Source organism: Ammodytes marinus, assembly GCF_949987685.1.
Source record: "Ammodytes marinus genome assembly, chromosome: 20".
NCBI lineage: Eukaryota > Metazoa > Chordata > Actinopteri > Uranoscopiformes > Ammodytidae > Ammodytes > Ammodytes marinus.
Genome location: NC_137224.1, coordinates 14,787,558 through 14,800,958, shown reverse-complemented (window position 1 = coordinate 14,800,958; position 13,401 = coordinate 14,787,558). Strand labels below are relative to the sequence as shown.

The 13,401-nt window shown below is 42.8% G+C and overlaps 1 protein-coding gene across 1 annotated transcript in view; it reads right to left on the bottom strand.

The window, feature by feature from the left end:
• Nucleotides 1-39: 39 nt before the first annotated feature.
• The window catches only part of LOC307267317 (cytohesin-3-like), a 29,518-nt gene continuing 16,156 nt past the window's right edge, over nt 40-13,401 (bottom strand). Inside the window, exons 6-13 of the mRNA XM_080049608.1 lie at nt 11,802-11,882; nt 11,576-11,688; nt 9,168-9,316; nt 8,809-8,920; nt 5,117-5,193; nt 3,619-3,690; nt 3,353-3,507; nt 40-1,528 (exon numbers count right to left, since the gene is read on the bottom strand). Coding sequence (XP_079905734.1) covers nt 1,456-1,528; nt 3,353-3,507; nt 3,619-3,690; nt 5,117-5,193; nt 8,809-8,920; nt 9,168-9,316; nt 11,576-11,688; nt 11,802-11,882 — 832 coding nt within the window. The 3' untranslated portion in view covers nt 40-1,455. The remainder of the gene's footprint in view (nt 1,529-3,352; nt 3,508-3,618; nt 3,691-5,116; nt 5,194-8,808; nt 8,921-9,167; nt 9,317-11,575; nt 11,689-11,801; nt 11,883-13,401) is intronic.

Sequence of the window (13,401 nt, the reverse complement as noted above, 5' to 3'; positions counted from 1 at the left end):
CACACACACACACAAATGCTTGTTTTTGGATCAGCATGTATTTTTATTCAAAGTCTTCATCATAGTATTCAGATGCACCTTTTTCCCAAACTAAGATCAAGCCATGTTTAAACTTCAAAACTCAAAAAGATTCGGCAGCGGGTTGGCTTGGTGTTTGTTTGGGGAAAAACAGTCGTCAGATTCCAGTCAGCGTTCAAGGGTGTTTTGAACCCGCTTGTGTCCTATACTCTTGTCAAACTCAGTGTAGTGAGTTTTTCTTTCATATAGCCTCATGTATTATCTGATCTCCAGTAATAACAGTGTGAGGTGGTTTCACTGCTCCATAGAGAGCTGCACAAACTCCCTCCACCACTATTGTAAACTGTTGAACTAAAAAGGTGAACGGGTATAGGCTACGGCCATTATGACTTACATGCTACATAAATACAACAAAGAAAAGAAAAAAAGAACGTATGTACATTATATACTATACATGCATAATGTAGATCGGGAGGGGATGGGGGGGCTGCCTCTTGTTAGAGAAATTAAGGAAATAAATACAAAAGAAATTAACTTGATCAAAGACGTGAATCTTCAATACATAAGATGACAGAAACAATGTGGCCACTTGAAAAGGATAATTGCGCTCAATATATGATAAGTACTATGACTCAACCTGCATCACTTTTGTTTGCCTTCAAATAGGAAATACGGTAAAGTCCTTTTAAATGAAAAATTATGAGCCTTGGTTTCATTTTCTACAATAAATCAGTGTATATCAGTTTGCATATACGGAAACAGTCACTTGAGGGCTAACAATCAGTCCAGCTGATCTGTAAGCCTTTCTGTAGTTAAGAGGTTACTACAAAACACGGTTGCTGTTGGCAGTTGCCAAAGAACAAGGGAGGTGAAAATGATCAAATGTTGACTGGCGGGAGGGAGTGTTGCTAGCAAACGGCAGACAACCAACCAGAGGAGCCGGTCTGGATTAAAAAGGAACCCCATATGATGATGATGATGATGATGATGGACAGTTAAGTTTCAAATCCCACAGTTTGTTCCTTATGTGTCCAGCAGAGGGCCATCTCGTCACAGCAACACTACCAAAAGATTTCCTCACCCTCCCTGTTTTTTTCCTCCGTCTTTTATCATCCAGTTCGGTAAAGGTTCTGCAGACAGTTCCCTCTTCTCCCAAAAGTCTGACCCGAAATGTGTTCAAAGTCTGTGTCGGATTAAAATAAAAACCTTCACATTCACATTAAATGGAGAATTGAGATGCAGACAATCTTCAGGTGGATATGAACTTCATCCGTTTCAGTCTGAAAAGGTTCCACCTGTGTCTGCAGCTTGTCCTCCAGCCCTGAAAGAACACACAGGAGGCTTTCCTGGCCCCTGTCACACACACACACATACACAAGGACTCTGCTGGTCACAGACTGTATGGGCAATGCAGGTGTGGTTGAAGGTGGACGCTCATCATTTCTTATTGGCTATCCTCCGCTTCCTGGTGGCCAGCATGTCATAGAAAGGATCCTTGCTGATGCTTGCTCTGTGGACAGAGGAAAGGAAGGAACTGATCATTAACCGATCACTTTCAAATCCAATACACTTTACACCATTATTACCATTTGCTGAGAAAGGAAAAACACCGTCATCATAATGTCTTGTGTCTACTGCACTGCATTATGGGGGGGATCTAAAAGAAACCTGACCCCTTTTGATTCTTTGTTTTGTTGGGAGATAAACAAAGAAAATCTGACATTTACAGTGATGATGTGTTACACCTCTGAAACCCAAGCTTCGAACAACTCCACTCACCATGCTGTAAATAGCTCATAAGTCATGTTATGGACAGAGAAAAGCAACACAGCATACACTTGTGTTGTCAACTACATGATTTAAGGCCGTGTAAGAGGTGAAAGCTGTCAATAAAAAATGTACACAGGGAAGTGCAACAATGCTAGATAAGGGCCTGCCCTACTTCAAAATCTTTCAGCTGTGCACATTTAGGGGGAGAGCAAACACCAGAGTGTATAGATGTATACAGCTCCACACAATAGAAATACATTTATGCAGACTGAGAATTTGTTCTTTAAGCGCATAACTTGAGTAAATGTACTGAGTTTACATTCCTCCACCGCTGACACAGTGAGGTTGGGAATGGTTCTGAGTAACCTGCAGCTTTCTTCCCAGCAGCACAACAGTAGACACGCTGACATGGCCTGCATGTGCACAGAACAGTCACCACCAGAGCAGTGTCCGGCCTTTGCAGATGAGTCAGGTGGGTCACTGTGGATACACTGTGTGTGTGTGTGTGCGAGCGAGTGTGCGTGCGTGCATGTGTGTGTGTGAATGGGTGTTCATATGCTTGTGTGAATGTGCTGACCACAGGCCAGTCTGCCGCCACCAGCAGCTGAGTCAAGTAGTAGTGAGAGTGTGTTTAAAGGCGGCTCACAGCTCCGTCCAATCTGTGCTCTTTATTGCTCCAGCGGGCGGCAGGAAGAGACTTCAGATTACGACGTGCAACTTTCACTCCGACGCTCCTGGCTCGCACTTAAGCTCTCGCACTAAAAGCCCTTCGGAGGCCGTCAACAGGAGTGTGAATTGTGCGATACAGGCATGTGTGTCATCTCAAGGTCAATCCAGTCAATCCTACAAACGAGACAAATGACCACGCCTCCCCTCGTTTCAATCGCTCCAACTGTATGTGGCACGGCCTCGCCCGGACAAGATTTCCAGTAACTAAGCAGTAAAATTTTTTTTATTAATTGGATATACGTATGTCAATGCTAAGTGGGTTTTATAAACATCAGCCGAGCATGGGAGGACTGCCTAACAGGATTTCTGCTGCCATATTGATCACATTTTGCCAGTGAAGCTGCAGCTGAGTGGATGATAAACAGCGAGCTGATCAATTACCCGCTGCACCTCCACTCACCTTCCCCGTTAACAAGGCGGCACCATTTGGACATGACAAATAAGGAGTATCAAGGCTGCTAGAGCACTTCCAAGAGAGAGTAGGTAAGTGTGTGTGTGTATGTGTGTGTGTTTGCTTGCTTGCTAATCAAAGGGAAGTGAGCTTATCCAGCAGAGCTGAAATCACCTCTGAGTGTTATCTGTGTGGAAGTGTGAGAAACGGAGTCAAGTTTAGTCACCAGGGTGTGTGTGTGTGTGTGTGCTGGTATGATTAAGTTCACAGCTCTCTCTCCCTCTCTCTTTTTGTGTGTGTGTGTGTGTGTGTGTGTGTGTGTGTGTGTCGGGGTCTCACAGTCAAGGTCAGACATGAGAAAGTGCCACATGGGAGCAGAGCGCGGGCGTTGGCTAAGTGCCCTCTCAGTGTAAATGGATCCACAGCGACACAACGCGTTCTTACTTGATGGATTTGATCCACTCCTCCTTCTCCTCCGTCGTGGGGGCTGATATCCTGTACACCACGTGGTTGCCCTCGACGACCCGCCCGTCCGCCTCCGTCTTGCAGGCCTTGATCACCTGACCTTTGTGGCCCGGGTTGTAGAGCTCAAAACAATTCTGGGTTGAGACATGTGAGGAGAAAGTGAATGTTTTTGCCGCATGAACTTTAAAGCAGAAGAAGAAGGTATTGAAAGGGACAGGGGAGTGTGAGTGTGACATGCTCCTTACAGGTTTCCTGGGCTCGTCCACTTCTCTGATGCTGAGGTTCTCCAGAGGAATGATCCCACGAGGCTCTTTATCCTAAAAGAAAAACACACAAACATACACAAACAACGCATGACTTATTCAGTGTGTACATGTGTCTTTCCCAAAGACTCAGATGGAATCCAGGAAAAGGAGAAAATCGGCTTGTCATGACGGAGGGGCTGCTGATGTTTGCATGTTCAGCTGCTAGACTCTTGATCAGATATACGGAAATGCACATAGGAGAAGCAAAATATATATATATATATATATATATTTGCATTTGGCGTTTAAAATGTGTTTGAAATTATTGATTTCACTACAAAGCAAACAACAGTCACTATTCTATCCATTTGATTTCTTATTCCATTATTTAAAACATAGGAATTTCACCAAATTGGAGCACTTTGTTGTGGCTACATGCCTTTAATTTCCACTAAGTGTGTTTACTATTGTGTTTAAATTATATTGAGTCTGACAGCATCACAGTAAAAATCAAGGTGGTGATTAAAGCACACAGGAGGTTTTTATTCATCCTGGTCACATAAGGGACAGCACCCGAGGGAGACGTAACCCTACACTCTGCATCCTCCAGCGATTCTGTCTGCGGGGCCAGATGTGAGGGGTGTGTGTGTGTGTGTGTGTGTGTGTGTGTGTGCGTGTGTGTGTGTGTTTTGGGGGGGACCTTGAGGAACAGCCCCACGCTTGTCATCTTCCTACTAATGAGGGGACACAGCAGGGGAAGGAAATGCCCTGGGACAGCTGCTCACAGCTGGCTGTGTGCGTGCCCCCAATGCAGTCTGCTGCTGGTGGATTGGTGCATGTGTGTGTTTTAAGGGGAGTTCTTAGAAAAAGGAATGGGAGGTGCTGGGGTGAAGCGTGGGGTGACAGGCTGGGGGAGGCTCTTGGCTGGGGGGATTAGCTGGGGCCAGATGTGTGGTGTGTAGACCATGCAGATGTTTCCCATGATGCCCCATGTTAATTGCTGGAGTGGGATCCATTTAGGTAGACAAAGCCTGAGGGCAAAGACCTCTGGCTTTAATTGTGTGTGTGTGTGTGTGTGTGTGTGTGTGTGTGTGTGTGTGTGTGTGTGTGTGTGTGTGTGTGTGTGTGTGTGTGTGTGTGTTAAAGTATGTAGGGGAGACACAGATTACACTTTTACACATTTAGTGAGATTCTTAAAGAACTATTTTATATAAATTAGGAGATTGATACCGATCTCATGTCTGAAGCAACAGCCAGTAGCCTGTAAGCTTAGTTTAGCATAAAGACTAGAAAATGTACACAACAAACATGCAAACACTGAAGTGTAAAAACAACACTTTTTGCTTTTTAATTTCATGGCTTGGAGCAGGCAAAGAAGTATTCCCTGCATAGGTAGCTTTATATTTAGGTTACAGATTTCAGATTGGTATCAATCTCCTCATCTAACTCTCATCAAAAAATAGCAAGTAAGCAAATAAATATAAATCCATCTACTCACTGTTGTGTATTCAAAGTAATAAAGGCAGTTGTCGGTCAGGATGAACCACCGTCTCTTCCATGTCTTCACCCGGCCGCCTGCAGGGAGAGAAAAAATATATATTTGAGTTGAAAACCACAGAGGTGACATGTAGAGGCTAACCTGCAGGAGACCCCGGCTCCACGTGCCACATCTGGTTGTGATCATCAGCTCTATGTGTTATTAGGCTCAATCAGAGGCTGCATACTCCCTCCAGCAACAACCCCCCCCTCCCACCCCCCACCCCCTCCCAGTCTCAAGAGAGGGATGCCTGAGGGCCGTGCAGGGGGAAGCCTGTGCAAACTGTTTCCAGACTTGTTAGACCTACACCACCACCACATGCACGTGACACCTCAAGTGGGAGTCCAGTTAAGCATCTGAATGTAGGAAGAACATAAGGACATGAGAGACACAGACACAATCTCTCCATCTGCCTCCACCATTACATAAAAGTAGATTACTGGGATTATTGGATATTCTTTTAATTACAGCATCAGCGATGCAATGAGCGATTTTTTCCTTTGTAATCAAGACAAAGTATGTGGCATAATGATGTCAAGGAACAGTCTGCAATATGTGCACCATAATAACACGTTTGCTGACTTCACAGAATGAGCACAGAGCGGCCGTTACTGATGTAATCAATATGTAATGTTCACTTGACCCATATTTTCCTTATTCTATACACTCAGCTGCAGTAAAACCCCACATCTACATTATATATGAGCAATGTTTGCTTCCATCCACACTGCATTTTACTGACCCAAATGGATCGAGCACGTCAAATATGGTCCAGTTTTTTTTGGGGTCAATATGAAATATAGGTTGTTACTGCTCCGACAGTCAGCAAACAAAGATGGCTGTCTATAGCATTTCAACCACGGTTTGCCATATGTTTAATTTCATCCTCAAAAACCCCAACGTTTACTATGGATTCTTAGACTGTTTTGCGTACTATCATTCACTTTGAGAGATAAAGCGAATAAATGTCAGAAGGTTAAATTTTTATATTATCGAACGTGCTGCAAATGTTTACCAAGGGTGTAATTTAGTCCAAAGGCTATTTGTTAAATTAATTTGAATTCCTCACATGCAGAATAGCTGCACGCTGTCTGGTCATCAATCTAATCAGATTATTGATTAGCTGGTGTCTTTGTCAATTTACATTCTGAACACTTAATACAATTAGATTTTTTTTCTTTTTACGAACAAAGGGGCTGTGTTTGTGCCTGACCCCCTCTGGATATAGTAGGCCTTGCAAAAAGATACTGTCAGAATGTCTGAAGAAGTGAATTATTTTTATGACATGCTGTTCACACTACATGGTGATGAATTCAGGCATAGCAGCAGCAGGCTCATTCCTGGTCAACAGCGTGGTGTCATGAGAGCTTTATGGAGCTTCACAGCCTCATAGTCGTGCAGCAATAACCCATATTGGACAGGACAGCAAATTGCTTCATTAAAAAAAAAAAACTCTCATTAAGCAGGGACTCTATTGATGGAGCTAAAATAAGCATGGAATTTACTCATGGGAAAAAGTTGGACTTGAAGTGATGTGGCATGTGCAGCTGGTGGAATAGAAGACAAAAGAGAGAGAGAGAGAGATGGATTCTGCTGAAAATAGGCCCTTAAATCGCTGCATGACGAGTCACACAGCGGTAGGTAGAGACGCATTCCCACGGCACAGACTCAAGCATCCCATTCGCTAAAGCTGGAGCATGACTATATGTTCTGGCAGATAGCTACAGGGAAGCTGTATGACACGCAGGGCACTCTCTAATGGTACAGAGCATGAGGTGACCTGTTCAGCTGACCCATGGCTGTTTGTTTCAGGGAATCTACGAGGAACCCTTTGAGGAAGAACTCATTCATGTCAGAGAAATGCACGTACATTACGTTACTTGGAAAACAAATCCAAAGCCTAAAACAGTTTTCTTTTTAAGTATTTGATTGAGGCCTTTGGTCGTCTTGCTATTCTTTAAAGGGGTTGTTCGATCAAATTTTGTGGTGACAGAAAAAGCCGATAGAAAATGTTAGCTGAGAACTATGATACCGCTCTTGCATCTCATGTACCCTCATTCTTACCATAAAGACATGAAATTTGAATCAATTTGCTGATCTAAGTTTCCGCAGAAAAGCAAAATGCATTTCCCAACATTCTGTGAACTTGAATGTGAAATAATAACCAATATTTGTCCACTACATTGGAAACCTCACATGCACCGCAACAACAGTCTATAGACAGTTTGTTAAAAGTATTCCCATTCATTTCAACTTTTAAATAAGGGATTTAAAACACTTTAAATAAAGTGGACTCTTGCATGGTCTTTTATGGTAAGGTATCTCGCTGCTTGAATGTGCACCAATTGAGACAAGCCCTGTGCGTCGCCAACCCTCCTTCAGAGCCACCAGAGGAAGGCAGCCAATCCCCATGCAGATCTAGAGAGTTAAGCGACCTCCAACACGCCTCACCTCTGGATTAAATTACCCATCATCACATGATGCTGTTCTTATTATGCCCAATAACGGCTCTGATACATAAGCCACTTAAAGCATGTTCAGTGGCGGGGGCTCAGTGCACTAAAAAGATAACAGCAGCCAATGCCAGCATGAGGGCACTGTGTGATGAACCGGGAGGATGGAGGAAGGAGCGTTACCTACCTCCTAATACAGAGATTTAGGAAGGAACAGCCATCACAGAACAGGATGAAAAGAACAGAAAACAAAAACACAAACCATTTTGAAAGACACACGACAAGCACAAAAGTTGAAGTTGAAAGTGTAATCGCAAAAAAAGGAGCATGCTTTAAATAAGAGGTGACGAGTAGGGCAGAGTACTCGATAGGTCAAACAAAGGGTGAGGACACTCTGAGAGGCACTCTGCAGTTCTCCTAGCAAGCCGTTCTAGACCCGTCATGAAGGTGGGACATTTTTTGGGCAAAAATAGGAAAATAGATATTGAGCTCACTAAATTAGTTTTTAGTAGCGCTATTTACTGTTGCTACTAACATAACAAATCATCCATGCACTAAGACTATTACCTGTTTCTTAAGAGGAGTCAGCTGTGTTAGCATTAACACCTTCATTATCCAGCTAAGTAGCAAGAAGGGGTCTAAGTGCGTTGTGTAACCTATCGTTTAAAATGCCAGCACCATTTGTCTTCCATTCTTTCAATATTTGAATGTGGTGTTGATTCTGGTGTCTCCCCATTGGGGGTCATCCCTATGTTGTACCACAGTGTTAGCTTTCTTTTAGCTATTAGCCATTGGGCTAAGAGACTCAAATTCTGACTGTTCAACACTGCAAACAAATATATAAAATAATTAATTCAGTGAATCTATTAATAGTAGTTTCACTGAAATGTTACTATTGTATTTCATTTTATACACTGGTTTGACCAGTCCATAAACGTAAAGAATGTTCATGGGTGAAATTTGTGTTAGCATAAGCTCATGAAATTGGTCAGCATCGTTTCCTATTGAAACAATGCAGCTACTAGGACAATGCTAGGCAACAACTATTTTCAGCCACTGTTGCCCTAAAACTGTCGACCTCCAACATGGCCACCTGAAAGCCCATCACCAAAGAACCGCTCACCTATGTGATTTAGAGGAACTACTGACATTAGCCAACATAGAACAGGTAGAGCTTCTCATTACTGTCAACACACATACCAAGCTTTAGTAGCCAGCCTTCTCTGTCAGGGTTGAAGAATGTGTGCGTCAGATCATTCCCGTCGTCCTCCGGGATTTTGAAGGGCTCATTTTTGATGCTGTCGTAAAGGTTCTGCAGACAGGGGGGAGGGAAACTATTCATTAAAAAAAAAGGTAGCCAGGCCTCACTGGTATTGAGTAGCTGTGACAGAATGGTCACAGAGATCAATCATCATGTATACACAAAAACACACACACACACACACACACACACTCACACACACACACACACACACACACACACACACACACACACACACACACACACACACACACACACACACACACACACACACTCATCACTGACGACATATCCTCACCCTGAGCAGCTCCTCTGGCAGATCTCCTCCTTCATTGATGCCTCTGTTCATGGAGATGAAGCGCTCCACAGGGGGCTTGTCTCTGACGTTAGGGTTATGTAGGCTGGTGTTCAGCATGATGATAGCGAATGACAGCACGTAGCAGGTATCTAAAAAGGGCAATCAAATGTGTTACAAAAGTCTATCTCTGGCATTAGAAAGCCCATTTACACCTGGCATTAACACGCAATCTACATCTATATGTCTACAGCATACGGCATAGAGTAGATATAAATCAGATCAGATAGTTGCAAAAATAACTTGTGCAAATCAAAATACATATTCAGCATAGAAGGAACAAGTAATGACTTAAAGTGTCCAACAATACCAACTGTGGGACACATGTGCCATTATTCCTGTAGTAGTTTACTATGTCATGTCACGTACTTTGTTTTTATTTTGTTTCTATTTCAAGATACAGAACCAAATACTTTGAAGTATGTGTGGTATCACATATACCAGAATGTCATCAGCATATTGTGATCATTTGTTTCTCATGACCTTTTTTGTTTCCATTTTACCTTACACATACTGTATTTGTAGCACAGGGGATTAGGGAAGTGAGCCTTAATTCTTCTAAATGCATATTTTTTTTGTGATCCATTTAAATGCTTTTAAGTGCTACAGACACAGAAAAAAACATAGTGGTTAAGTCTCTCACGCTCTCTATTTTCCTAGTGCATCAGTTTTTGTGTGCGTGTGTGTGTGTGTGCGTGTGTGTGTGTGTGTGTGTGTGTGTGTGTGTGTTTGCGCGTGAGAGTGTGTGAGGTACGAGCGCGGGAACAAGCAAGGGGGAGGGCCGGCCTTTAGTTACTCCACTGTGTGTTAATGTTCAGACACTCACGGGCCAGTGGCTGCCTGTAAATGAATCATTCATTCCCCTCTGTCTGTCTCCTCTCACTGACACACTTTAGTCCTGGCTGTCCTACGCTGTCTACAGTATTGTCTGCCTACTAACACACATTCTCTATGGGGGAAAAAAAAGAGAGAGGAGCTTTACACACAGTGTGTACTATGGGGCGATGGGTGTCCGTAACTGCCAGAGAGGACTGTCAGCGTGATCAAACAATTGATGAGGGTGATGAAGCATGGAGAAAAACGTGTTGCTCATGCCCTGGTGATTACCACTACACATCGTGCTACACCCTGCACCCACAACTGTCACACACACACACACACACACACACACACACACACACACACACACACACACACACACACACACACACACACACACACACAAACACATAAGGTAGGCCTGCCTATGCACAGATGGCGTATGAGACTTTATGGGCCCCGTCCCCCGTTATATAAAAAACAAACGTTTTATTCATCAAACTGATAACAATCCAGAGAAACGTGCACTATGTGGATGTGAAAGTTCCAACAGTGACAAGGTCAAAATCAGTATCTGAGAAACGCTTCATCTAGAAAGAGTTACAAGTTGTACACAATTAAAGCTTCAATGCTAAATTGTTTTACTATCTGTATAGCACAAATCTTAAAATAAAAATAAATAGAAAAATAAAATAAAAAACAGAAAATAGCCTTATGTGTAGCTTTATCAACACACATTACTATTTATTTAACAGCAATTGAATTTGCTAAAATTATACATGAGCAGGTAATCTGTCAACTGAATTCACATAACTTGGTGTATTCCCTCCATGGGACCACATACACTCCCAACAATCTGCTCCCAACCTTGTGCTCTATAACTTCTTTAATTATTCACTGACTGTTGTAGCTCTATAGGTTTTGTTTATCACAAAAGCATGTATCACTGTTCCAGGTTGAGTCTTCCTCAATAATGGATGCTCCTTGTTTGTTGCTGGTTGTTTGCTCTGAACTCATCAACTGCACTGAACTGTGATCCATGGTTCCCATAATCTGGTTAATCCTCATTGATCTTTAGTTACAGTAACTCTTTTGGCCTAATGGCTGAAATGCATTAAAAAAATCCATCACTCAGTGCAACCTAGTCCCCTCGGGTGCTACTTTTGTTGACCCATTAGCCTCACTGCTTGTTGGTGAATTGGCTTTGTCCAGCATATTGGTTTTCACACTTGTGTATACACTAATTTGAAAGATCCCCAACCAGGGCTGCTTTTGCAGTTCCCAAGGGGTAAGTGGAAACATTAGCTCAATTCATTTTGAAAAACTGAAGTTAGAATTTGCCTAACATCTGCATTGAATCAGCTGTAATATTAGCACTGTGTCGATTGAGAGTGTATGAAAACTGGGGAGGAGGGAAAAGTATTAACAGTTAGAAATAGCATGTGAATACAGTAAATATTCAAATGTATTTTATTAAATAAAAGTGATGAATTAAATAGAACCACTGGGTTACACTCTGCTTTGTGTCTGACCTGTGGACTGGAAGACTCCGGGGTTGCACTGGCAGTACCGCGAGGCAAACGCCTCCATCATACGGTCGATCTTCTGGGCTTCACCTGGCAACCGGAAACTCCACAGGAACTGCCTACAAGTAGAGGGAGAGAATTGATGTGAAGAGTTTGTCATGTCACAGGGGGGTTGGTCAGGCTGAGGACGTTTTGTTTTTTGCCCAATCATTTAGTTTTTGATGCTGCTGACCGTAGAGCTTGGACGAGGTTGAGGTCTGCAAACTCATGCAGCTCCACGAAAGCCGCCAACACCTTGAGGTTGAAGTCATCCCTGGTGAAAAAAAAGAAAAATATTGAGTAAAAAATCAGATTTTCCAATATTATTTCCAGGAGATTTTCAAAACACCTCAGAGAAGATTTAACATACTGTGAACTCAGACAACATTGTGGGTGGAAAAACACATTTCCTCCATGAAAGCATTTCTCGACCTGAATTCCTGTTTTCTCAACATTCCTGTCATGTTTGGGCCCTTAGTCATGCTGGACACTGAAGCGCGGCGTCTGGAGGCAATTTTAACAGCTGGCTGATGCTTAGTGTTTCTCCACCCCGAGGGGAGGAACAATACTGTGTGTTTGACTAATGAAAAGCAGATAAAAACCAAAAAACCCACGCAGGCTCACATTTTGTCAAAGGGTTTGTTTGACCGTCGGAGAGGTTTTTTTGGAGGAAAAGTCAACAGCCGCTCTGAGGCTGCGGTCGCGTCTCCTCTGATCATGTTTGTTGTACACCAGGGTCTGGGACTGGGATCCTCATCCCATATTGTCTTTGCATTGTGTGTTGTTCAAATGAAGCCAGGACTTTTCAGACTTAGCAGGTTTTATGGAAAATTGGAGAACGCACAGATAGAGTTGGCTTACAGGAAATGAACAACAAACTTTCATTTCAATAACATTCTTGGATTATTTGGACGATGACCTGGGGGAGCTTTACTTCACCACTGAGTGTCTGTGACTGTACTGTACCCTATTCTGGCGTCTGCAGCCAAATTAAATGAATCCTCTCCTGTGAGGGTTATGAGGTTATTGCTTCTACAATGACACTTGAATGTGGATCCCTGCTGAAATATGCATGAGGAAAATTGCATATATACCTGTCTCAGTGTGACAACATTGAGGTTATTGTATGCGAGAAACAAAGCCATATTATAAAGGAAGAATAGGTCTAATGGCGTCATTGTCTGTATCCATCTTCCTCCATCTATCCTGCTTCTAGCTATTTTTTCCCACCTTTCCATGTCTTCATCTCCCTCTCTCCGCTCAGCATGTAATTATAGGTCCCTGCTCCTTGCATAAGCTCAATTAGTGATAATGACTGAGTGTAAAAGACTCAGCTTGTGTTTAGTGTGATTTCCACTGGGTACGTGGCCTCTTTGATGATCCCCCGCGAACAAAGCCTATTGCCAACGAGAGGAGTCCCCAGAGTCCACATCCCCAACCTCCAGCCCTATTTACAATGTGTATGTATGTGTGTGTGTGTGTGTGTGTGGGGGGGGGGGGATTCATTGTTTTAGCTATTCTGTGCGAATCATTTCAGCTCCTGTACTCGGGTAAGATAATATAGGATGTCGTCAAGGTGAGTGGTTTAGGATTAGTGCAGCATTTATCTTACAGTTTAAGAATTTTCTTACGATATAATGTATGTCCGCTTCGAAAAAAATCAACACCAGAAATTCTGTATTTAATCAAGAACCTGGTTGAATGATGCTTTTGCCAGAAGAGAACATGCTCTCTTTAGAAAATCGTGTCTTTAACCAAAAAAAATGCTTTGTGCTTTTCACAGTTAGAAATAA